This window comes from Trichoderma breve, chromosome 1, assembly GCF_028502605.1.
Source record: "Trichoderma breve strain T069 chromosome 1, whole genome shotgun sequence".
Classification (NCBI taxonomy): Eukaryota; Fungi; Ascomycota; class Sordariomycetes; order Hypocreales; family Hypocreaceae; genus Trichoderma; species Trichoderma breve.
The window spans coordinates 5,688,675-5,713,167 of NC_079232.1; the positions used below are offsets into that span (position 1 = coordinate 5,688,675).

General features: G+C 52.0%; 11 protein-coding genes across 11 annotated transcripts; 4 read left to right on the forward strand and 7 right to left on the reverse strand.

Annotated features, from left to right (window-relative positions):
- Nucleotides 1–1,800: 1,800 nt before the first annotated feature.
- On the reverse strand, nucleotides 1,801–2,124 carry T069G_01675 (uncharacterized protein; the record flags this gene model as incomplete). The annotated part of the gene is made up of 1 exon (XM_056168885.1): nucleotides 1,801–2,124. The coding sequence occupies one exon, from the start codon at nucleotides 2,122–2,124 to the stop codon at nucleotides 1,801–1,803; it is 324 nt and encodes a 107-aa protein (XP_056034201.1).
- Nucleotides 2,125–2,143: 19 nt separating this feature from the next.
- T069G_01676 (coenzyme Q (ubiquinone) biosynthesis protein coq4 domain-containing protein) lies at nucleotides 2,144–3,281 on the forward strand (the record flags this gene model as incomplete). Its single annotated transcript, XM_056168886.1, has 2 exons — nucleotides 2,144–2,171; nucleotides 2,635–3,281. 2 exons carry the CDS (start codon nucleotides 2,144–2,146, stop codon nucleotides 3,279–3,281), a joined length of 675 nt encoding a protein of 224 aa, XP_056034202.1.
- A 370-nt stretch (nucleotides 3,282–3,651) lies between these two features.
- T069G_01677 (double-stranded DNA-binding domain-containing protein) lies at nucleotides 3,652–4,196 on the reverse strand (the record flags this gene model as incomplete). Its single annotated transcript, XM_056168887.1, has 3 exons — nucleotides 3,652–3,931; nucleotides 3,988–4,088; nucleotides 4,173–4,196. The coding sequence occupies 3 exons, from the start codon at nucleotides 4,194–4,196 to the stop codon at nucleotides 3,652–3,654; spliced, it is 405 nt and encodes a 134-aa protein (XP_056034203.1).
- A 783-nt stretch (nucleotides 4,197–4,979) lies between these two features.
- T069G_01678 (uncharacterized protein) lies at nucleotides 4,980–5,864 on the reverse strand (the record flags this gene model as incomplete). The annotated part of the gene is made up of 1 exon (XM_056168888.1): nucleotides 4,980–5,864. One exon carries the CDS (start codon nucleotides 5,862–5,864, stop codon nucleotides 4,980–4,982), a length of 885 nt encoding a protein of 294 aa, XP_056034204.1.
- Nucleotides 5,865–6,999: 1,135 nt separating this feature from the next.
- Nucleotides 7,000–8,960, reverse strand: T069G_01679 (ketopantoate reductase panE/ApbA domain-containing protein; the record flags this gene model as incomplete). The annotated part of the gene is made up of 2 exons (XM_056168889.1): nucleotides 7,000–8,547; nucleotides 8,925–8,960. The coding sequence occupies 2 exons, from the start codon at nucleotides 8,958–8,960 to the stop codon at nucleotides 7,000–7,002; spliced, it is 1,584 nt and encodes a 527-aa protein (XP_056034205.1).
- Nucleotides 8,961–9,039: 79 nt separating this feature from the next.
- Nucleotides 9,040–9,718, forward strand: T069G_01680 (sas10/Utp3/C1D family domain-containing protein; the record flags this gene model as incomplete). The annotated part of the gene is made up of 3 exons (XM_056168890.1): nucleotides 9,040–9,220; nucleotides 9,280–9,446; nucleotides 9,518–9,718. 3 exons carry the CDS (start codon nucleotides 9,040–9,042, stop codon nucleotides 9,716–9,718), a joined length of 549 nt encoding a protein of 182 aa, XP_056034206.1.
- A 638-nt stretch (nucleotides 9,719–10,356) lies between these two features.
- Nucleotides 10,357–10,992, forward strand: T069G_01681 (uncharacterized protein; the record flags this gene model as incomplete). The annotated part of the gene is made up of 2 exons (XM_056168891.1): nucleotides 10,357–10,544; nucleotides 10,749–10,992. The coding sequence occupies 2 exons, from the start codon at nucleotides 10,357–10,359 to the stop codon at nucleotides 10,990–10,992; spliced, it is 432 nt and encodes a 143-aa protein (XP_056034207.1).
- Nucleotides 10,993–11,556: 564 nt separating this feature from the next.
- T069G_01682 (uncharacterized protein) lies at nucleotides 11,557–13,222 on the reverse strand (the record flags this gene model as incomplete). Its single annotated transcript, XM_056168892.1, has 5 exons — nucleotides 11,557–11,595; nucleotides 11,658–12,017; nucleotides 12,072–12,944; nucleotides 13,028–13,080; nucleotides 13,144–13,222. 5 exons carry the CDS (start codon nucleotides 13,220–13,222, stop codon nucleotides 11,557–11,559), a joined length of 1,404 nt encoding a protein of 467 aa, XP_056034208.1.
- Nucleotides 13,223–14,434: 1,212 nt separating this feature from the next.
- On the forward strand, nucleotides 14,435–15,920 carry T069G_01683 (SURF1 family domain-containing protein; the record flags this gene model as incomplete). Its single annotated transcript, XM_056168893.1, has 4 exons — nucleotides 14,435–14,699; nucleotides 14,810–15,319; nucleotides 15,591–15,696; nucleotides 15,824–15,920. 4 exons carry the CDS (start codon nucleotides 14,435–14,437, stop codon nucleotides 15,918–15,920), a joined length of 978 nt encoding a protein of 325 aa, XP_056034209.1.
- A 155-nt stretch (nucleotides 15,921–16,075) lies between these two features.
- Nucleotides 16,076–18,230, reverse strand: T069G_01684 (centromere kinetochore component CENP-T histone fold domain-containing protein; the record flags this gene model as incomplete). Its single annotated transcript, XM_056168894.1, has 3 exons — nucleotides 16,076–16,361; nucleotides 16,474–17,175; nucleotides 17,269–18,230. The coding sequence occupies 3 exons, from the start codon at nucleotides 18,228–18,230 to the stop codon at nucleotides 16,076–16,078; spliced, it is 1,950 nt and encodes a 649-aa protein (XP_056034210.1).
- Nucleotides 18,231–21,293: 3,063 nt separating this feature from the next.
- Nucleotides 21,294–22,684, reverse strand: T069G_01685 (mob1/phocein family domain-containing protein; the record flags this gene model as incomplete). Its single annotated transcript, XM_056168895.1, has 4 exons — nucleotides 21,294–21,825; nucleotides 21,903–22,014; nucleotides 22,171–22,526; nucleotides 22,662–22,684. 4 exons carry the CDS (start codon nucleotides 22,682–22,684, stop codon nucleotides 21,294–21,296), a joined length of 1,023 nt encoding a protein of 340 aa, XP_056034211.1.
- Between the last annotated feature and the right edge of the window lie 1,809 nt (nucleotides 22,685–24,493).

A 24,493-nucleotide genomic window follows, 5' to 3' on the forward strand; every position in this document is an offset into this window, starting at 1 on the left:
GGGGAGAGAGCAAAAGGTTATTTCTGGTGCAAGTTCCCGCGCTGAAGCAGCTAGAAACAAAAAGAGAAAGGATTGAAGATATGACGGAGAGTAGCGAGGCTGCGAGTAGCAAACAAACTGACGTCTTATCCAGCTGCCGCGGGGATGATTTGGCAGTCAAAATCCACGGAGGAAAAGAGGCAATAAGACGCAGTCAGCCACTCCAATGAAATTACTAGAGCAACATTATGGACAAGATGAACTACACGGGGATTCCTGCTGAAGCGCCGTAGGAAAAGAGGGTTGAGACGTAACTATACCTCTGCGATATGTAGACGCATGTATCCAGATGCTGTGGCAGCACACCAAACGCGTGCCTGGATTTTTCCAAGCCACCGGCAGATGGCTGCTACGTTTGATGCTGTGTACAGGTAGCTAAAAGACTGGCTTGCAGCTTGTTATCGTACCTATTTCCTAAAGTGAGGAGGGGGAAGAGGCATACAACTTCATTAACATACGGTTATTCATTCTACGATATTTTGTTACAGCTATTCTCGAACATGAGGCCTTACATTGCCCATTTAGAGGCACGGGGAGAGATCTCAACAATCCAAGCAATGTAGGTACCTAACGAAGGCCAGCCCAAAGCCTTTCTCTTTTTCTCCTCTTCCTCTCTGTCCCCCCTCTTCAAAAATGAACAAGGGGACGAAAAGTACAAGTCATCCAGACAGGTCATTGTGTTACACAGATTATGCGCCCAGAAACTAAGGACTGCTCATGTGTGGCAGGTTTAGATTTGTGCTCCCACATGCGTGTGGGGTTCTCCTCCATCTATTCCTGTCCACTCGTTTTTTCGTTCTGCCGGGCATGAGAACTTTTGCCGGCAAATCAATTCGTTGTGAGGAGGGGCCAGAAACGTCTGTGCTTGATGCTGTGGAAATGAGAAGAGCATGAACCTTGCAGTTGTCGTTCCGAGTGGCTTTTTTTTCCCTGGGCGCTTGCGTGAGAGCAAGCAAAAGCAAAAGCAAGTATCCTTTCAGCTTGTCAGAGCGCGCCCATCTTTGAGCCGACATGTGCTTTTGTGTGAGTGAGTGAATCAGCGCGGAGATTAGGATCGCAGTGTGCCTGACAAGAGCAGGATGCTACCATTGATGTCTTACATAGAGTGAGAAGCTTACTCTGCGGGCCAAAAGTTGTTTACATGGGCTCACAACTACCCGGTTTCTGGTGCCATTGCTGCTGGTGGTATTAGGTAGACTCTACTTAATACCATTGAACTTGATTCACGCACAAAGTTGGTACTACATCAGCGCGAGAATCACATGTGGGAGCACAAATGCAAGCCTCTCGGTCTGATCATGCGGAATAACAATAACAAGACACACACTCCTCCGGCTTTATCTCGTCGGTGGCTGAATGAACTGATCAACCAAAATCAAGTCTAGTATGGATGGAATCCCCCCCCCCCACAAATTATTAGTTCCTGGACCGGCAGTCATCCGATCGGCCCAAAATCTTGGTCCTCAATCCAACCTCATCCGTCTCTTTTTTGATTCCTGAGTTGTTTTGGCCGACCTCGAGTTATCGCTCAGGCGTCCAATGGGAGACATTGTCAAGCCCCTCGTATCCCTCGTTTGAAATTACAAGACGCAAGAGTGCGGCTGGAGAGTGAATTGGGTGGTGTGCGAGACAAGAGACACCGCGACAGGGGACTGCCGGAGCACCAAAGGCGGGCGAATTCCGTTGATCGGTTGTTTGCCTTGTTTCCTCCCCCTTCATCTTGCGAGCGTCTGTACGAGTACTCGTTCTATTTTCAGCCGCTCACAACGCACCGCATCCTGCTGCACTAGCCCTGCAGCAAAAGACGGAAATGGAAGCGCCTCTGGTGAGAGCCCGGTCTGGGCTCCGAGCAGCGGCTTCGTCTTCGAGCTGGCTCTCGGCCTCGACAGCGCCGGCCCTGGTATCGCTATCGCCGTCACCAACACCAATAACACCATCATCACGCTCACGACATGCAATCTGCCGCTCCTCGACGGCCACGAGACCGGCCGCAAGTGCCACGGCTCGCAGCTTCTCTGCACTCAACCGGCCTCCGCCCAAGTATCCCGGCCATGTGCCCTTGACCAGGATCGAGCAAGCAGGCATGGCGCTCGGATCTGGCATCATGTCGCTGCTGAATCCCTACCGTGCTGGTACGCCTTGACTTTTGATACGATATTCTTCACTTTGCTTCTTCTTGACCCCTCATCCTTCCCTTGCAGGTGCTACGCTAAGCCGATAGTATACGCTGTTACGCTGTTCCCTCACCTCTCTTTCTTTTCCCCCCCTCCCCTGCTGGTTTCCTAGCTCCCCCCGATTCCCCTGGCTTCTGCCTGTCTATTCTTGCCTTTCAGCTATCTTACATGGCCTTGGGGTTGAAAAAGCAAACAATGCCGGGTCCGCTTTTGCAGGATTTGTATGACGGCTGAGACAACCCCCTTGCCTCCCCCTCGAGTTGAGGAGAAAGAAGGCGAGAGAGTCGGATGATGAGCAAGAAGAGAAAGCGAGGATGGACGAGATATGGAGAGATGGGTAGAGACATAGAACATGACACATGACAGATAACATGGCACGCGCACACACATACAAATGAACAAGATTCTGACGAAATCGCAGATCTCATAGCCACCCTAGGCGAGGCCACGGCGACCCCCTACTTCATCTACCGCCTCCGCGACGCCATGTTGGCCCATCCCACAGGCCGTCGAATCCTTCGCCTGCGTCCGCGAATCAGCTCCAAGACGCTCAGCATCCCGGCCCTGCGCGCCTTGCCGGAGAACTCCGTCGGCCGCGCCTACGTCTCCTGGCTGGACCGCGAGGGCGTGTCTCCAGACACTCGGTCGCCGGTGCGGTACATTGACGACGAGGAGTGTGCCTACGTGATGCAGCGGTACCGCGAGTGCCACGACTTTTATCACGCGCTGACGGGCCTGCCCACCGTGCGCGAGGGCGAGGTTGCGCTCAAGGCCTTTGAGTTTGCCAACACGCTGATTCCCATGACGGGGCTGAGCATGCTGGCCGTGGCGACGCTCAAGCCGGCCGAGAGGCGCCGCTTCTTCAGCGTGTACATGCCATGGGCAGTCAAGAACGGCGTGCGTAGCAAGGAGATTATCAACGTCTTTTGGGAGGAGGAGCTGGAGCGAGACGTTGATGACCTGAGGCGGGAGTTGGGCATTGAGCAGCCGCCGGACCTGCGAGAGATTCGCAAGCGGGAGAGGGAAGAGAAGAAGCGGCTCAAGGAGATGCGAGCCAATGGGTTTTGACGAGTGTCATGTGTATGATACACCATGGTGGTTGTGTCTCAATTGAGAGTTGTTTTCTCTTCTCTCTTCCTCCTTTTTTTTCTTTCTGGTTTTGATGGCTTTGATGACTGTCGAGGCCATCTTGACATGTAGCCCCCATGAGCTGTGTACTATTTTCCCCCATTCTTTCTTTTTTTCAATCATCTTTTTTTCTTGCCTCTCCCCTTGTTCCATGCACGTTGCCTTATTCCATGCACGTTCAACAGACTTTGTACCTTTTGTAAGATTAAACAACCAAAAAAACTAGGAGATGAATAGGTACGCGTAGGTAGTCATTACCATAGTAAAAAGAATCGGGGGAAAAATAAGAAAACCCCCGTTCAGTACTCGCTCACAAATCCAACAAGTCATCATCGTCGTCGTCCCAGCCCTTTCGCCTGCTTACAACAATCTTCTCCTGCTCCTGGTTGTCCGCCACGGCCGTCAGCAGGTCCTTGAGCTGCGCCTCCGTCACCTTCTGCCGCAGCTGGCCCGTCTGCGCCAGCGTGAGGAGCCGGTTCTCGATATCGATTGCGCGCTGCTCCTTGACGAGTCGGATGCGGCCGAGACGGTCAGCAGCCTCGGGGTGGAGGATCTGGTTGAGCATCTGCTGCCGGGCTTCGTCTGCTTGTCTGGGTTGTGTTTCGTTTAGCTGCGTTTTTGGTCTCTTTCCAGTCTAGTGACTCACTGTCTCTGTCTCTCTCCGTCCTGGCCTGAAGCTCCGCCATTGCGAGAGCCTCCACCACCGCCTCCCTGCGCCTTGAGCTGCTCAAGACGAGCTTTCCGGATCTGCACACTTTGGTATGAGAGCTTGAACTTTAATGTACAATATCAAAGGGAGGAAAAGAAGGGAGAAATATCAAACAAACTGACCTGTTCCAGCTCTGATTCGTCCATGTCGAAAAGCTGCCCTTTTGTCTTGTATGGATTCAAAAGTTTACACAGTCGTCATCGTGCTGCGGGGCCTTTTTTTCGGCAGGCACAGCTTTGGTAATTTGTTCAGCGGCTCTTTTTGGAGGGGTAGCTCTGCCCGCACGTGATCCGTATACTGGGCAAATGTATGGTGGTCGCATCCAATGCTATAGCAGCTATAGCAGCTATAACAGCTATAACAGCTATAACAGCTATAATATAGGTAGCTACGGGACGAGTTTGGAAGGTGGGAATAGCTGCAGGGAACATTTGAGATATCACACAATCAACAACACTCAGTGGGGGAGCGGCAATACGAATCACAGGTAGGAGGTGGTATTCATGTATCCATCTGTGCTGCATGTAGTATTGATTGCTACTGTGGCCACGGCAGATGACGCCACTTGACAAATTTATCATCGAACCATATAGCCTCGGTCAATGAATTTGTAAGTGGAGGAAAAGGACAAGAGAAGAGCATTGCTTCATCTCGACTAATACGAATCGTTAAAGTCATGCATACCCCCTAAAAAAGATGCTAAATGCTAAAATAATAATGAGAAGAAGAAGAAGTAGAGAAGAAAAGAAGAAGAAGAAAACCCCAAGATTAACATCCGCTGCCAAATGATATCAATGCCATGCTATCCCATCCCATCCCATCCCAATTATAACCTAGTCCTATGCCAATCCCAATCCCAATCCATAAAGCCCATAACATGAATCAAAGTCACCATCCACCATCAATCAATCCAAAACACGTTCATGTCATCATCCCTTGACGGCGTAAACAGGCTGGATCTTGAAGCTTCCAGTCTGCCTCGCCACAAGCCTCCCACGAATCTCTCTAGCCACCTCCTCCATCCTTCTATACAGCGCTGTATTGCCCAAGCCAGCACTGCCTTGCCACTGGAAGCGACGATTCGCACCGTTCCAGACCAGCGTGCTTTCTTCAGCATCCTCAACTACCCACTGTTGGTTCTGCATACGGGCCTTGGCCTGCTTGCGGTCTCCCTTCCTCAGCAGCATCTCAATCTTGGGGTCTATTCTCAAGTCCAAGACGACGAACAGCACCTCTAGATGAGGGAACCAGTGGAACACTTCGGCCAGCGAAGAGCAATCCGTCCCAACCGTCGGGTGAGGAATGGCAATGCGTGTGAGATCCGCATCGCTCTTGACAGTGAGACTGGAGAGATCTGGCTGCGCGAGCCTATCAAAGGGCTCGAGGCAAAAGTCATCCCACTGGTTTTGGGTGATGAAGAGAGCATCGCGTCTCGGGTTGAACCGCTCCTCAAAGACGTGGCAGTTTCTACCCTTGTCGAAGCGCATCTCGACGCCTCGCTTGCGCATCCAAGACAAGGCAACGCTGCGTGCTTCGCGATTGACAAACGCCATGGGAAGTTCAACTTGTACAGGGTCCAACATCTCGTGGCGGAAATCATAGTCAATTGTGTCCTCTTCCATGACAACCATCTGGTCGAGTATAATATCGACCTCTGATTTTGGTAGGCCCCGGAGACCCCAGCATCCCTTCTTGTAGCTGTGTAACGTGATGCCGTCCAGATCCGGCAAGCTCTCGTGCCAGATCTTTAGGCGCAGCTCTGGGGGAAATCTGGAGAAGAGGGGAAATGTGGAAAGTGGTTTGAAAGAAGACATGATGATCATTGATTTCCAGCTTTCTGTTGTAATGATGTTTCTTTTTTTCTCTCTCCTTTTATTTTTTTTCTTTTTTTTCAGAGATGTGCTGTGTAGAGGCAGACAAACTCTAAATTAAGCGTGTAAGTGTGTAAGTGAGCTCAGCTTACACGCACCCAAGAACTGGTGGGGAAATACAAGAAGCTTTACAACGGAGCCAAGTGATGTAAAAGTAAAGAAAAGAAAGAAAGAATGAGAAGGAGAAAGGGGAGGAGAAATTCTCGTGAAGCCGAATAAAAAAAAAAGAAAGGAGAGCTCAAGGGATAAAATGATGGGGTAAATTAGAGACACGGGACTGGCGTTGAGCACCTCGGCGAACTAACTCCAACCTATGATATTGTAGGCCTCTATGGAGTTGGTTTGCCAACCCCGCTTGGTCCATCCATGGGCGAGATGGGTTGGGTTGGTTCCCCCGGTCTTTCAGCTGCCCATCGTGACGTATCGAGCTAGTATTTGCGTTGAAGCCGGCTGCATCGGACAGGAGTTTGAGTCCGAAGGGAGGCGAGAGTTGCAGTGTATGTACATGTACGCGGGTATGGCTTCATAAGGTAGCATTGCAGCCTTGCTAAGGCATGTTAAAAAGTCTGTTGCGCAAGCCTTTAACTTGGGTAGGATCGAAATGTGCCGGCACGGCTCAGGCCGAAAAGGCGATTCGCAACTGCACGCCAAGGACTTTCGAATATAGTGCCGTAAATCGCCGACCGCGAAACGGGCGCGTCAAGGCAAGGGGGAGATTGCCTGCCCTCGGACGCGAGATACCTTACACCACGTTTCCTACACCGATTCGCTGGTGCCGTATCCTTCGTAATTCGGTCCTGTATGTGTTATACGAGTAGTGTTCAAGGTGCAGGTGCAGGTGCAGGTGCAGATGCATGTACGAAGTATACGCTATGTTGATTGATATCTTGTATTTCATTCGTGTACGTCGTGCCATGCTGTGCCTTTGCAGTACAAGCATCCGACGACACAGAAAGCCTGTCTTTTCCCCCCACGCCGTTGCTAATGCTTCAAGTCCAAATACAAAAAGAGACATAGGAAAAAGTAAGTATACAAAAGTGGATTTACTCCATGTTCCGTCCAGGCTAGTAAATGTAATTTACACGAGCTTGCCGCGGCTTGAAGCGGGCAAGGTTCGATATCGAAACGACATGTGGCTGGGCACTGACGTCTCCTCGACGGGCACGTACGAATTGAGCTTCTCAATGGCCAGCGAGTGCTTGGCTTTGATCATGTCTCTCATCATGATGTTGGTGGGCAGCTGGATGCTCAGCTCGTGGCCGCGCCGTATAAAGAAGCCGTTGAGGTAGTCGACGTCTGTGGGCAGGCCGTTTTGGATCTGCCGCTCCAGCTCGACCGATGGGACGCTCCGCCTCGCCATGATGCGGCTGTAGATGAGCTGCTTGATCCGATTGCCGCGGATGAAGTCGCGTATCGCTGCGGAGCCCTCCAGTTCGGGCATGGCATCCACCACCGAGACAATCTCCGTCAGCAGCCGGTGCATCATCCGCTGGGCAGCAGGATTTCGCAAGAGTCCGGCATACGGGATCTCTAATAGGACGCACACGGGCTCCACAACGGAATCCAGGATGACTGACGGGAGCTTGAAATGGAGCCACTTGTCAAACGGCGTTAGGGATGAATTGAGGTCCTTGACGCCCTGCAGGGCCTTGACAAAGTTCATCCTCGTCTCCGTCTTTTCCACATCGCGGCCAAAATCACCAAATGTCAGCTGCGTCTTCCCGAACCGCAGTTCCTTGACCGAATCTTGGCTCCGGTTAAAGGCCAACCGGTGGCTCATATGGCCAAGGAGGAAGCTAGGGCTCGATTCGGTCCCACGGAAAATCCGCTGCCTCACCTCCTCCAGGACGCCCAGCCCATCTGTCATCAGGCACACCGTCGTGTCCTTGTCGATGCGGTGCTTGACAGATTGCAGTGCTTCCACTGCGTCGTGTCCCGCGCCAGCTACGAGCAGCTGATCGATGTGTGAATTGTCATCTCTGGTGATGGCTTTGGGCGTTACAGACACGTGCTCAAGCTTCATCTTGCGCTGGTCACCGTGACGGGACTTGTAGACGTTGCGATACTTTGACGAGAAAGAAGGTGATACCAACGGCGATAGTGAGCTCCTCTTCCACCCTAGCATCTCAACAGAGTCGTAGACACCGGACAGGGCATGGGCTATGAATCTTGATCTCTCATCATCTCCGAGGATGTGTATCTTGTGTACTGAAGGCGATTTGGCGGCCTCGGGAGGGAGCAGTACCGAGGGCACGGAGAATTTCGGCGTAGACGACGAGGACGGTTTGGCGGTTGTAGAGTCGGGTCCGAGGGCTTTGGACCACGGCCTAGGTACGGAGAATCGTGAGTTCGCTTCGGTAGACGAGGAGCCGTGTGATGATTTAGAAGAGCTGTTGCCGCTGTCAGAGGTCGATGCCACCGTGCCATAGCGCCGGCCTCGGCAGATGCTATCGCCAGTCCATGCTGAGGGCCTCTGACATATCCGTGCGGATAGCCGCGGTCGAACTGAGCTCGCCACCGTGAAGACTGCCGAGAAACGTCGGCGAGCTGCAGCTGAAACGATGAATTTCGAATATGTGGAAAGATTGGGAGTCGGCGTCTCGTTCTGTCCCCGTATGTGGATGGACTATTTCGCTCGTGCTCGTGCTATGACCTCGGACTTCGACAAAGTGGTACTGGTGAAGAGGTGATTCAAGCAAAGGGTCGGCGGTTTGGCGATCTGCAGTGAATTTCGCTGGAAGTGGGCAATGAAGGTGGCTGTTGAGCGAGCAATTCGTATCCTTGGGCGATATAGAGGGGGGAGGAATTGCAGGAGCGTAGATAACGAGCTTTGGTCGGCTTCCGTTCCAATTGTCCGTATATTGTATCCGGGTTCTTTTTTTCTCGCTGGGGTCCCACTGTGGGATCGTGCCCCGATAGACGATAAGTACCCCGATAAGTGACTAATTTTCCGATAACGTAAGGCGCCAGGGACTTTTCAACCTTTTTCGATTCTTATCGTACTGTAGATGAAAAAGTGAAGAAAGCTGCGTCGGGCATTGTTTCGTCTTTATTTCTGTGTCACTTTGTCGCAAACCCTCGTTTTCTTTCTTCCTTCGCCTGCGACTCACCTGCGACCATGGCGGACATACCGACTATTATGCCAGACGTGAGGAAGCTGGGTTCCCAGCTGGATAAACTGGAGGATGCGCTGGAGCCTTTGCTGGGAAACATCAGTGAGATGGCCTCACAGCTGCCCCTGCTGGATCGCGCCAAACTCTTTTCTCTGACGGCATATGCTATCGAGTCTTTACTATTTTGTGAGATCCCGCTGCTGCTACATCATTTGACGGTTCGCATAGGCTAACTCGCATCGCAGCATCCATCAAGGTTCAAGGGGGCGACGCGCAGAATCACGCAGTATACGCTGAACTTAAGCGGATTCAGCAGTACTTTGCAAAGATCAAGGCGGCGGAGGAACCCGAGACAAAGAGGACGCTCACCGTCAACCAGGAGGCAGCCGCGCGCATTCTCAAGGCGGATCTGGTAATTCACCCCTCTGCGCTCTCATCATCATTCGTTCTCTCTTCATTGAGGTGCTAATCACTGTGTTACAGAGCGACAACAAGACTCTGAGCGCGAAGCTGGCGGAAAAGATTGCCGAGGAACGCGCCAAGGCCCTTCTCAAGGCCGCAGAAAGCAAGAAGCGCAGCGCGGAAGAGGCTGCTCAGCCTGCCAGCTCAGAGACTAACGAGTCACCAAGCCAGAACAAAAAGGCAAAGACAAAAGGCAAGGGCAAGGGCAAGAGCCGAAAATGAGATCTATGGGGGTGACTTGCGGCAACAACTTTCTTTTCAAGAGTTTTTAGCGTGTGCTTGATGGCTAGCTAGTGACGAACACTTGCGCATAAGGGCGTTTAACGGCAATGGTTTTATTCAGGGTTTCTCCTTATTTAAAAGCATCATTTGATCAAGGGTCTAGATTGGGAAAAGAATATGGGACAGGATTGTATCTAGTAGCACGAGATGGATGGCAATCATTCAGGATGGCATCTGCGGACATCATGCGCAAAGGCCTTCATAATGTCTTTTTATTAAAGAGGAGGATTGCGATATTCTTTACATACAATGTGGGAAACGAATTGAAAATAAATCACCAAGACCAACTATTAACGGAATCTCGTCTATAAACACAGCAATCGTTCTAGACTGGTCAAAGGCGTAGAATGTTCTCGCCATAATTTCTGCTGGACCGGTTTTCGCATCCAATCCATCTAACGAGGCACTAGCAGTTTTCTAGCTGCACGAGCAGAAACTCGGCCCCTCCCATTGGCCGCGCATAAAACCTCCAGCCTAGCCTCTGCCAGCATCACCAATTCCGACTTGACCATTTGTCAAAACCTCGCTTTTTTTACATCTTCATCTTTCCTCACCACAACCCCAAAACAACCGCAGAAATGCCTCGTCAACGCTCCGTCGGCCGCGCCCCTTCGCGCCCTACCGCTTCCGCTCCCGCCCCTCAGCAGCACCGGCCTGCCACCACCATGGCCGCTCCTCCTCAGCAGCACGCTCCCCAGGCCATGATGCCTCCTCAGCAGGTGTCTCAGGGCCCTGGACTGTTTGGCCAGATGGCCAGCACTGCTGCGTACGTTTTTATTCCCTAAATGATACTCTTTTTGCTTGATTTCCAAGTGTTGCGCAATGTCAAAATGGACTCGGCGCTTTGCCCCGGAGTTTGCGCACTTCCCCATCTCCGGGACCTCCAATTGCCTCGGCTACTCACAAACCACAACACCAAATCACTCTTTAAACAGCATATAAGCTAACTCTCTGGATTCCCTTCATATAGCGGTGTCGCCATCGGCTCTTCCGTCGGCCACGCAATCGGCGGCCTCTTCAGCGGCGGCTCCTCCGAGCCCGCCGCTCCCGTCCAGGCCCAGGCCGCCCCCCAGCAGAACCAGCAGTACAACAACTGCGCTGGCGCCGCCCAGAACTTTACAAAGTGCCTCGACGAGAACGGCGGCAACATGCAGATCTGCAACTGGTACCTTGAGCAGCTCAAGGCTTGCCAGGCCGCCGCTAGCCAGTACTAAGCGAAGAGAGGGATGCAAGATGATTATACGATAGATACTGCATAGGAGAGATGCGGTAGAGAAGGTCATCGGATCAAGGGCATGTAAATCTACATGTCTGTTGAGACGAGCACGCATGTATATATACATATCCAGAGGACGAACTTGGGAACGATACCTACGCATACATGGGATGGTATACGTTCGTACAGACATACATACAGACAGACACTCTCCGTAATGGGCACAGCGCTTGAGTAATGAGTGAGATGCCAATGGCTTGGGCAGAGGAACATCATGTTGCAGATGCGAAACAGAGGCGCATAAGAAGGACTCGCTGGGTTTATTAAAGGAAAATCCCTATAGATGGGTGCACTCTGCTCTTGAAAATTGTACTTGTACAAATAAACAACTGAAAGAAATGAAAGAAATGAAAGAAATGAAAGAAATGAAAGAAATGAAAGAAAAGAAGAATCAAACAAAAACCCCTCCAAGATAAGAATAGAAAGTGAAAAAGTAAAAAGTAAGACGCTGTGAGGCGGACAAAATCCAATGCTGTTGAACTATTATACACTGCTTCTGCTTTCATGTTTCGTCGTCGTCTGGCCGAGGCTCAAAATTCAGCTATATAACATGAGTGGTTAGCCTACAGTTGACATTTGATCAAGGCATAAAAAGTCACATACCGAATTGCCATTGTAAAGTTGGTGATCGCGCTGCAAGTTCTGTAGACCTCTGACTCGGCGATTTCTCTCCTCGGAAGCCGTTCTCGCCGCCGCATCCGACGACCCCCTTTCTCTCGTGGCTTCTCTCTGTCCACCACCCAGGCCAATCAAGCTGAGGAGCCATGTGAAGAAGCCCAGAATCATGGCGATGAACCTGGAAAAGAAGGATTTATGCTGCTGCTCCGCCGCGCTGTAAGCCGAGGAGTACTTTTGGACGGGAATCAGGACCAATGTTGACGACGGGACCAAACCCAGCTCGCCGAGGGCCTTGTTTTCCTCCGTTGCGTCAATGTTCTTGTTGGGCAGCGGCGTCAGAACCTGCTTAAATGTGTAAGGAGCATTGCCCTCCCTATTCTCGTCGACCCAACGCCTGACTTCCTTTAGGGGAGATGCCGTCTTGAACCGCGAGCGGACGGTTGAGCCATCAAAGAGGCGGACCTGTATCGATGCCATTTCAGACACCCTGGTCGTCGAGGGCAGTTTGCTCAGCTTCGCGCTGGCCGAGGAAGCGTCGTCGGCCCTTTGGCTTTCAATCTTCTGCTGCTCCTTTGCCGACGCCCGCATCCGCCTCTCCTCTTTGTCATCCTCTATCCGCTTCAAGATTCTTCGGCGCTCCTCTTGTTCCGCCAATCGCTTCTTCTTCAGCTCTTCGGCCTGCTGATATACTTTGGCGCCATCTGTATTCGCCCCTGCTTGGGCCTCTGCTTTGGCCTTTTCCTGGGCCTTAGCCCGCTCCTCCTTGGCCTTTCGCTCGGCCTCTTCTTTTTGCGCCTTGAGCTTGGCCGCCCTTTCGGCGAGGATCCTGTTAACGATCTCGGATTGTGCGGCGGCTTGTACGCTCGCGGGCGGTGCATGTGTCTGCGATTGTGATTGCGTTTGGGCCTGGGGCGGCGGTGGTGGAGATGTCGAGGGAGCGGGAGCGAGAACGGAAGCGTGTGCGGCAGCGGGGACAGGGGCAGCCGGTCTTGTCGGTGAAGTTGCCGGTGACGAGGCTGGTGATGGTAACGACGACGACGATGCGGCGGCGGCAGAAACCACTGGCGGAGCGGCATTGAAGGCGACGAGGATCCGGCGGAGGAAGTCCTCCTTGCTGGTGCCGGCGGAAATGTACTCCTTCAGCTCGCCGTGCTTCATGATGACAACAGTCGGCGTCTTGGGGAGCGGGAAGATTTGCGACAGGTATCCGGCCTCTTCTGAGTCTGCAATGAGCCGCAGGGCAACTGCTTGCGTCTCTATCAGCTTCAAGAGCTGCGTCCAAGCTATTAGTATGTATGTTACATCGTGCATTGCATCGTATACCGCAATGTCGGACAGAGCGCGGGCGGCCTTACAGAGCTGTCTTGTAGATATTCATGTTCCCATGTTTGACTCTCGTCGTTTTCATCTAATTCGGCGTCAGACAAGACAAGGAGCACAGATGGCCGAACAGAGAAGTTCAATCACGCACTCGTCACGAAGCAAAGCACCAGCTTCTGCTGGCCCACCGCCGTGGAAATGCCCTCTTGCAGGCTCCCCTGGTAAAACATGGCTTTTTCCTTGTTATATTTTTCCTCTTTTCCGTATTGTCGTACAAATCTCGTATCTCGATGGGATTATGTTGAAAATTCGGGTATTATATCTTTTGTAGGAGGCGAAACGGCGGTTCGGCGTTGGGAGGATGATGATGAGCTCAACGATTTGCCGGGACGGAGGAGGAGGGGAATCGCAGCCCGGGCTGCCGAGAATCGATAGTAGTAATACAACGACAGGGATTCACATTTACTTTTTGTCACACGCGTCTCTTTGTCGTGCAGCACAAAATCGCAATGGCGGGAACAACAGCAACAATCCCCAGAGTACAGAATAGAACAGAATCAGAATAGGTGGATTTGTTGGGGCCTTTGCCGCTGTCTGGACAACGTTGACATTTGAAATGCGCGGAAACCGATGACGAAAGGCCAGCTTTGATGGGCGTCAACCAAAGAAAGGACCCGCGAAGATCCACCGGCGACGGCCTGCAAAAGGTTCCGCCGCGGCCCATCCGCTTTGGGACGGGCGGTGGAGGCTCTGCTGCTTGGGGCAGGCGGTGGCTCTTCTTTCACTCTTTTACAAGGGACCAGCGCTCAATTGGTGGCGGTTTTTGTTGGGAGGGGACCTGCACTAGTTTGCGATGCTAATTTATGACTGTAAGCTGTCAGTTTCACGGGTTATCGATGGGTTGTAAACGCTGTAAACGTGTAGGACATGGACTTGAGAGAGGTCATCGTTTGATGCTTGGTCAATGTGGCATCATTCCAGCGTCGTCCAAGTCGGATTCCAGAAGCGAGCATTGCACCTTGTAAACACAAAAAGCTACAGGCCTGTTGACGATGTTTCCTCATTGTTAACTGAGCGAACAAAGCAACAAAGAATTGGATGATGCACAATGAATCAGATTTCCAATTTACTTGAAAAATTGTCCCATGAATATCAGAGAGCAATACATGGCCCAAGCAAGGGCAATTGCCATGTGCATACACAAAGAGCTCCGAGATGTCAACCCTGGAACACACAGAAGGCCATCCATAGCAGCCTCATGGCTGGACTTACAGCGCCTCTACACCCCACTAAACAACCCCGTCTAGGCAGGCGGTCAACCCTCCAACGCCCATCAATGCCATCATACTATCAAATCTCCAAATCCAAACCACAAAGACAGACAAACACCAATTATCTCGACTCACACCCAGCAGTTCAAGCGCACAATCCCACCAGCGTTGATGAACTGCACACAACATCTAATTCGAAGCCTACGGGCGACCCGCGGCAGCATCGCCACCAGATCCGCTCCCCAATGCGCCCGGACAACGGCAGCAGCTCGCATCTTCCCGCCCCGAGCCGTCTACAGCAGACGCATCTCCTCGACCGTCTCCCGACCCAACAAGCAGCCGGCTGCTGATGATCCGAACTTTGTATCCATTGTCGACTTGCAGCCGCAGACGGTTCGCGCGGGCAAGCGACATGGCCCGGGCATCCTCCTCCTCGGTTCGTATATCCTTCGTCAAGTATACAAACATTATACATATATCTTGCGTATAAGTGTATACTCGCAATATGACAACTTCCACTGACACCTTCTGTTTCAATCACAACAGCCCTCATCCCCATAACCGCATTCTTCCTGGGCACATGGCAAGTCCAGCGACTCGACTGGAAAACAAGACTCATCGCAAAATTCGAAGACCGTCTCATCCGCGAGCCCCTCCCGCTGCCGCCTCACATCGACCCCTCCGTTGTCGGCGAGTTCGACTATCGCCGAGTCCTCGCCACGGGCCGCTTCCGCCACGACCAGGAGATGCTCGTCGGCCCCCGCATGCGCGACGGCCAGGACGGCTTCATGGTCATCACGCCGCTGGAGCGCAAGGACGGCTCCACGATCCTCGTCAACCGCGGCTGGATCAGCAAGAAGCACCGCAGCCAGAGGACGAGGCCCGACAGCTTGGTTCAGAGCACCGTCACGGTCGAGGGCTTGCTACGCGAGCCGTGGAAGAAGAACATGTTTACGCCCGAGAACAGGCCCGACAAGGGCGAGTTTTACTTTCCCGACGTCCACCAGATGGCTGCTCTGACTGGCAGTCAACCGGTATGGATAGAAGCTACTATGGGTGAGTGAACTGTCTCTTTGTCTTTCGTCTCAAATTGTCTCTATCTAGGTGAAGCTACAAAGGCGACACCAATCCCAAAAAAATTCCGCAAGATAGCAAAGTCCAGATGTCCCACCAAGCGTCCCAAAAAAAAACATCCGAAGCTTTCCCAAGCTTCCCCCGTGTGTCCCTTTTGTCAAGGAGACTCATATCCCATTTATCCCATATCAATATCAATATCCCTATCCCTTGAACAATCCATCGCTAAACAATACAATTCCAATGTTTGCAGAACCCGAGTATATGCGCATGGTAGACTATGAGGCTCGCGGAATCCCCTTTGGACGACCCGCAGAGGTCAACCTGAGGAACAACCACGCTCAGTACATCTTTACATGGTAAGTGGAAGCATCAACACTCCTTCGCCTGTCTATTTGCAAAAAAGGACAAGAAACAAAACAACGCCAGTCATGGCTTGCACTCAAATCAGTCTCCATCAAACCGTCTAACTCGTCGACTCTGCAGGTATGGTCTGAGCATTGCCACGTCAATCATGCTTTACATGGTGCTCAAGAAGCCGCCGTCCAATATTGCTCGCCGGGTTCGGGCCGGCGGCATGTAAGGGAAAGAGTGGCGGCAACAATCAAAGTAAACATATAATGTAAAAGGAGAGTGGAGGGAGGAGGGTAGAAGCAGCGAAAAGAAACGGAAAAGAAGATGAACGGCATGGCCAGAGATGATGACGTACAAATGGCTATGCACGTTTCAAAGAAATCACTATTGCTCTTCGTATTCTTCTTCGTCTTCTTCCTCTTCGTCCTCATCCTCTGGAAAGACCAGCTCCTCTTCCTCATCGTCATCATCTTCATCATACTCTTCTTCCTCTCTCTTCCGCTTCGCGCCGCCATCTCCATGGGGCACGTACGCGGCATGGGTGGCATGGGTGGCATACATGCCAGGATGGGCTACTGGAATAGCACACCTCAGCATCTGCTGGAGCTCGCGCGGAAGATGGCGGTTGGCGAGGTTAAAGAGAGAGAGTCCTGGGTTAAGAAGGCGTTGTCTATTTTGTACAATATATCATAAGCATGGGTAAGAAAAGGGGGTTTGAAAATAGATGTAAGAATAAACAGAGTGAAATGGAGGAAATAGGAGAAAGAGACAAACAAACTCACCTATTCATCAAGGTAATGACATCACGCTCTTCAATGGTTCTTCGACCGGCGTGATTGGCGTAAGCACCTAGATCGTCTCCGAGTTGCTGAAAATACCAATCCGAAGCCTGTGTCAAGGCGCCAAGGGTGTCGGCCGGGATTCTTTGGTTGATCAACCCCGTCGTCTGTATGGCCGCCTGGGTAACCTGCCTAACAAAGGCGGGCGGTAGCTGCGGATACTCAATGTTGTGCTTGGAGATCCTGGTCTTGGAGGTCTTGGAGGTCTTGGCTTTCTTTTTCTTGGGCCGACCTTGGGGGTATCCGATGATGTCGTCATTGGGTTTCTCAGGCTCTTGCCCAAACGTCTCATAGTCAATCTTGGTGATGGCCTCCATTTCAGCGTCTCCCAGGCTGGACACGGACGCAAAGTCGCCATAATCGGGGAACTCGTCGTCGGCTTGCTGCACTGCCGTCATGTCCGCTTCCGCCGATGCTTCTGCTGACGCTTCTGCCGACTCCTCTGCCGACGCCGATGCCTCGATTTCCGTCTCGGCTTCTGCCTCGATTTCTGCCTGTCTCTTTTCGTTCATGAGCTCAATGTCATCCTCAACGGGGTTGGGAGCATTGAGGACAGTTTGGACGTCATCAATGACGGGAGACCTCATATAAAAGGTGGTCTGATCATTGTCACTCAGGCCAGAGGGCATGTCAAGGCTGAAGTCGCTTTCACGACGGTCACCGGGGGGTCGTCTTACAAGTTATGTTAGCACGTCATTCTATAAAACAAATCCACTGTGTTAGATGGCAAGCACATACCGTAAATCTGCAATCTCAGGATCCAGAGGAGCCGGCGGGGCAATCTCAATTGATCTACCAAAGGGATCCGACCCCATATGCTCCCCGTAAATATCATCCCACATGATGTCGTCGTTAGACCCCGGAAAGAAGCCAAAGCTGCGCCTTGGGGGGCCCTCGCTGGTGGCTCGACGAGGCAGCTCAACAGATTGAACAGTCACGTTTCCGTCATCGAGTATGGACGACTGTGGAGGCTGCAAGTCGTCCGAGGAGCCCTCATCAAGGGGCAGAGACAGGCGAGGCCTATCAATTGGCAGCTCGTCGTCGTCATCATCAGCTCGTCGAGATGCGCGCCTGCGACTGCCGCTGGAACCCCCATTGCCGCTGCCATTAGGAGAGGGCTTGTCCGGGGAGGATGAGGAGGCAATCACATGGCTGGTCGGAGCCAGGGCGCGGCCAAGATGGCGCAGGATGGACATTGGCGTCTCTCTCTGCTCTCTGAAGCTCTGGCGACGAGTGCGGCCTGGGGTGAACATGGCAATGCGACGCTGGTCAAGTGCTCGACGAGCAGCCACGGCATGGGGAGTTGGGGCGGCTGGCGTGTTAATGGCCGAGTGAGGATAGTGAGGGTTCTGGAAGAAGCGATTTGATGGCGTGTGAATGGACAGGCGAGTGGTCGAGGGCTCAACACTCCTGGTACGACGACGAGGCGTGTGGACGGGCACATCGTCGTTGCTTCTGCCCAGGTCCAACATCTCGAGATCCATGGTAGCAATGCTTGAGGGGGGAGAGGGTGAAGGGATAGGGGAGGGATAAGGCGAAGGCTCTGAGTCTTCAGGCGAGAGTTCGCGCGCGGGGTCGTCTGGTGGTCTGAATCTATCTTGAAAGTCGAGAAACTGACGGCGATAGTAGTTGAAAGTAGGACCTTCAGGATGAAAGTCGAAGAAGTAATGGTCAGGTTCAAATTCCAGATCCAGCGACATATAGCGGCTGTAGGAGATGTGATTTTCAAACAAGGGCCAAGAATCAAATGGAACGAATCCTGCCTCTGCAACAATACCTCTTTGGGGTTGTTACTATAGAGACAAGAGACAGACCGAATCGCAGATGCGCGGTTGGCTGGTGATTTGTTGATGTAAATGCGGCGGGATTGCGGGATTGGCCTATTTTATAGACGAATCCTTTTCTTTCTTTCTTTCTTTTTTTTTTTTTCAAACGCCTGATGAGAATGGGTTGGAAGACAGGTTGAATAATCAACTAGGGGTATGGGTACACAATGCAATGCAGACAAGCAGGCTGGACAGGGACGCTCTGAGAGGCAACAAAACTGGCGATGGCTGGCAACCGAGCGAGTGAGTGAGCGTAAGAGAGGATTGGATTCCGGCTGTTGTTCAACGCCAGAATGCCGCCAGGGATTGGCCGCATGTACTGGTGCTTGTATGCCGTGCGGAGAAGCGCCGCTCACAGTGTCTTTGGCTTCATCTGGGCGTTGTGATTTGCACGTTTTCGAGGCAAGGCCAGACAGGTGGTGTAACTCGACCAGGGCGCGTCATGGGTCTGAGGATACAGACAGACAAGACAGACAGACGAGCAGAGATTGGACGCGGCAAAGTACACGATACATGGATGGCTGCAAGTGCTGACTAAGGCAGAGGGACCTTCTTTCCTTCCCTATCACATGTACTTGCACAGACGGTGCAGGAAGGTGCGCGAGTAGATTACGCCTTTTTTTCCCTTCACCGTATTACTTATTATGTGATGAATATCAGTATTTATCGTTTGTATTTTCCATTACTTTGTGATTAATGCAGGTGGCTGTTTTTGGGGACCCAAGCTGAGCGCTGGCCAACAGTTACCGGTGTGAAAAGAGAATCGAATCACCTTGCAGGTTTTCTTAGTGGTTTAAGCTTTGCAGCTTCGGCCAATCAAACAGCGCGGGGGAGAGCCGGACTGCCCCACCGCTGGCAAGAATTGGGTGTGCCAGCACTATCGCCTTGTACCTGGTACTCACACACTCTAAACACAACCACCAAAGCAGGTCCATTGCCAACCCAAAGGCTGCTATATGCTATATTTGCAGAGTCTCCAAATCGCCTCAACACACTGGCTGACTCGAGATATAGAATTACTATATCCATCAAAAGCTGCATCACGCAGTGCAACTAACCGCCGAGCAACTGGCAACTAACTGCTAGAGGCTACTTACTATAGCCCATTTACTGGGACTGCAGTGTGACCGCGTCCAAACGCCACCACGACAGGCCCCTTGTTTTAAATAAAGAAACACCAGCCCGTCAAACGTGGACAACCCGAAATGCTGCATATGTTAGTACTGACTCAATGATACTCGCTGCATCAGCCGCGGGGGAAATATCATTCCAATCCGTCCGCCTGCGGCAAGGGCCGCTGCCGCTTCGCTTTGTTTCCTCCTCACGTTACAATTCTTGCTACTATTTCCAGCATCCTCACAACAACAAAAATAAATCCCCCCCTCACTGACCCCCTCCCTCCTTTTCAATGCGCATGCTGTACACCCACCAGAGCAGCAGAGGGGCTAGGCGGAGGATTGACCGGTGAGAAACGTACATATGCAGGCGGCCAAACGATGGCGCAGAGCCTTGTCAGTGCTGAGCAAAACCCGGTTCATAGTGTTGCTCTGTATCAGTTACATGGTATATTGGCACACACACATACTAAAACAGTGGTAGCGTTTACTTTGGTCCTTGACTGAGTCGTCTGGGACAAGTCCACGATGCTACCTTGGACCTCTTCAGACTTCATCACTTCTCACGTCCTGACTGGCCCAAGAAGGCGAACCAACAATACCAATCGCATCGCTTCTACCCCAGCGTGGGGTGCTCGCATCCGCTAGCTCAAGCAACAGAGGCGTGGAATCCCAAGCATATGACGCTGTCCTGCCGCGAAGAGGAGACAAAGGCATGGCTCCCACGCGTGGCCAATATCAGAGCCCCCTCTTCTCTCGCATTCCTTTTCGCCTCCGTGACGCTTCCCGCGCTTCCCGTATCCATTCTGTTTGGCTCGGAGCCTGCAGGCGAGGCAAATGGGCTGCATGGCCGGCTGCATGAGAAAAGAGAAGCTTGACTGCCCCGAGCAAATGAGAATGAACCCACCGGAAATCCACACCGGTCAAAGGCCTGCATATACATGTATACGAGTATCCAACTACGACTAAGGGCCGCCAACGAGGGTCAGGAAGTGTCCGCGAAGAGAGCCGGACGCATAGAGCCAGTTCAGGAGTCATTGACTGCCGGCTCCTTGCCTTATCGGTCTCACGCTTGTGTTCGTTCCTGTAGCTATGCGAAGCTGCTGCATGGCTGATTGGTACAGAATAGCTGCTACGAAAACTGAAAGCTGCGGAGAGAAAAAGCCGGAAGTAACAGGGTCGCCATCATGGCCAAATACCCCGTTCGTGTTATTATTCCCCCTGCCGTGACATGATGCAACGGTTACCAGCTTGTTTCTCGTATGATTTCTGCTGCCACGATCCGTGGTGACAGGAAAGACCAGCCCAGTGGTGTCACATCTTGTAGCACGTAGATGGATCGAGACAAGTATCTAAGTAGGGAGCAGGTAATGCTGGTAGGCAATAGTACCCTTGGTACACACAGAAACAGAAAGGGATCATTTTGGGGCCAACACATTGAACCATCATCTCACAAAAACATCCAGACGCAGTCAATACTCGTTGGTATTTAGAATAATCTAGCAATCTCATATAAGAGCAGTCCACTGGGAGAATCAGTCTTCTCCAGACGCTCCTCAAAAAAATCGACAAGGCCAAAATAGGATGCTCGTCGTCATCACAGGTGGAAACCCCAGCACTTGGTATCAGATCATCCTAGTGATGTCTCGAAAAGTGACTCATGGATCTCATTTTCCTTTCCCTGTCTCTTCTCGTTCTTTCATTCACCCCATCTTCTCTCTTTCACGCGACCACTCGGATCGGCCAAAAAAGTCTCGAGGCCCACTCGAATCGGGCCTTGTAGTTCTCCGCTGTTAAGAGGCACATAGTAATAATCGTCCTCTCAAACTGCGGTGCCCAGACTCTGGATATATCGGCCGCGTTCGACGTTGGCATACGAATAGGGTCTAGATTCCGGCGGGAACGTGCCGTCGGCTGCCCACAAGTCGATGAGGTACTGCATGGGCTCCAGCTCGCTCGGCTGCAGCATCTCGAGCGTCGTGGCCGTCAGGATGAAGTGGCTGAAGCAACTGTTCAGCTGCTTCTCCAGGTTGAGGTGGTAGAAGGGCTCCACGAAGTGATCCCAGTACAGATGGGCATAGACACGGAAGATTTGGCGGAATATCAGTTGACAGGTGCCCCCGAGCTGCTTGGGAAACCCGCTCCTGGCCCCAAGCCACTCATCGGGACCCTGCTGGGCGGCATTGCTCGTGTACTCGGGGTGAATGGCAAACGACACCGTGTCGGGGTCTGTAGGGAATAGCGCGGGATCGTCCATCTTGCCAGACATCCACCGCTGCATCAGCGTCATGTATTCATACGCTGGCAGCTCCACCGGCTCGTGATTCCTGTTGAGCCAGGTATAGCTGTGGTTCCTGTTACACAGCACGCGCGCGCATGCATTAGCCCAGACGCCCTCGAAACTCAATGGGGCAAGAAGGCGGCCACTTACTTGCCGGCAGACATCTTGGGACATGTTGTCGGGTTGCAGATGCTTGTGCCATCCTCCTCCTTCTCGTGGAGAACTCGGACAAAGTTCCAGAGATTGCGGTAGTGCTCGACCACTGTATGGCTAACTGTTAGAACAAGCAGATTCTCTCTCGCTCTCTCTCGCTCTCTCTGGCTCTCCCAGTCTCTCAATCTCTCGGTCTATTCCTCTCCTCCTGTGTACATCTTTCTCTTCCCCATTCTATCGGTTTCTCTCCCTTGGGCTTACTTACCCTGGTGTGCCACCCACTCTCCGTGGTCAACCGTCTTTGGCCGAGCACTCAACGTCATAAAGTTTCCCTTTACAATATGTTTGGCACAGGCCGTGTTGAGCCATAGCGGCAATGGCTGGGGTATATCGAGGGGCGTGGGAACCACGACATCTATTGACTTGGCGATCGACAGGGACTCGGGCAGAGTCACTCTAGGCGCTGAACTCGACGTCGAACTGGCGGACGGATAGTGGTCCGCGGCCGCGGTCCTGTGAAGGGACGCTGCAGCTGAAGCTCCGGCTTCAGACGCGGTCGGAGTGGTTGGGCTCTTGACAGGAGTCCCTGCCTTGGCAGAGTTTCCCCGAATCTGGGCTTTTCTAGTGCCGGAGACGAGACATTGAGTTAGCAAACTTGCGGCTGAAGGAGCACGACACGTAATATTAAACCCCAAAAGGGAACCACAAGAGACCAGAGGGGAAAGGGAGCCGGGAAAAAAGAAAAAGACAGCTTACATTCCAGAGAACAGGTTGGACATTGCGTGGTAGGACAGCAGCTTTGGAGTAAACAGTGTGAGCTCGTGATTATGGCGGGGAGTTTAATGGCAAGGAAAAGAGCCATAGGCCGCTCTCCCCTGAACACAACAGGACGCTAGCCTGCACGAGGACTGGAGCACACGAATTAGATAAGCAGATTTGGCGGAAAGGGGGGCGGGAACACGGCCTTAGTTTTCTTCTATTTTCAATGGGCTATTTCTAGCCGATCCGCTATCGTCTGTTAGAGCAAAGTCGACGGCAACCCAAAATCAACTTGCTCGACGATCGTGTGTTATGTAAACTAACCAAAGGCTAGGCTAGAGAGTGATTCTATGCTGACTGTTCTTTAAAAGGTTGGCAAAAGACATGTAGACTCCGAGTGGCTTCTGTTGTTGCACAGAGCAATCGAGTACAGGTTATGACACACTACGGCACTCTCACATGGAGGGTAGCACCATATCATCACTTCAGGGGACCGTAATTTACGAATCATCTTCTGCGAGCTTAGTTATGCTGGTTTACCCTCCATTTCTCCACATACAAGAATAGAGGTACTAAGTACAGTATACTCTTCCTGCCGCGTCCGAGTCTCGTATATAAGCGGACGGACTTGGGCGAATAATAGCACTCCGATCTGGAAATCCATGGCCGTCGTCTTTCATCGAGTTTCGTATCAATCAATCACTCCTAGTGCCCCGCAATGGCTTGCAAGCATGATCACTCTACAAGAGAACACATGTCCACCCTGGAACACGGCTGTCACTGTCTGCTCAAAGCCGGGGCAAGTGGAACATGGCGTCGTTAGCCCATCCATGGCTTGGAATACGAGGGCAGGCAGACACACCACCCGCGTCTGGGGACGGTAATGGGCAAGAGAACCTGGTTCTCGGGGCGCAGGATGCAACCATCTCGGGGATCAACCAAGATCTTGGAGGGCGGCTGAGACAGAAATCCAGTTCCAGGCCGCCCCAAGGTAACATGTCATCCAGAAGGCAGAACTAGCCTCCAGTGGGTGTGATTGTTCTTTTCTGGGAACCCGAAATCTTTCGGGCTGCATGTCTCATTCGTTGTGGCGTATTAGCTGAAGCTGTCACATAGGTTAGCCTTCAAAAAGAGTCCATAGAATTGCTTTTTCTCAGGTCAGCCTGTTTTCCTTGACGCGGGTCTCAGTTAACTCGCCAGTCAAAGCTTTCTGACAAGTGAGTTCGTCAATATGATAGACTCCATGGCTCTTGATCATGTCTCGCTTGTTCTTAGAAGGCGTCAGTATGGAGCTAAGCTGCCAGCCAATAGAGCTGTGTTTTCTGGAAATCCGAATATTTTCGGCCTCGTCTTTTGGACCTGGTCGACCAGATTTGCTTTTTCTTAGATGTTCGGCCGCATGTCTCGGCTGAGATTATCACATTATCACACAGATTTTGGTCTTCCGAAATGTTCGTCGTTCTTCGGCCGACCTGCCTCCAGCTCCATCGCTGCAAGGGGTGCCAACTCCATAGTTCAATGTTGCTTTCTCTGAGATGCCCGAAAATTCTCGGCCGGTGTATATCTAATACACTAAGACATCACGAGCGGCCTTCCATTGATACCGCCTACCAGGGGCATCTGAACTTTCGGACGGCGTGTCTCTAGCTCGGGGGACATCCGGTGACCATCTTGTCTTAATTTTGCAATATAATGCTCTCAGTATCAAGCTTGAATCCTAGTCCGCTTTCACGAGGGCTGTAGCCAGACTATTGTCAGAGCACATACCACTTGTTTAGCCAAGATGTAACCTAGATCGGCGCATATGCCATCCGAGGGATCTGAAAGAT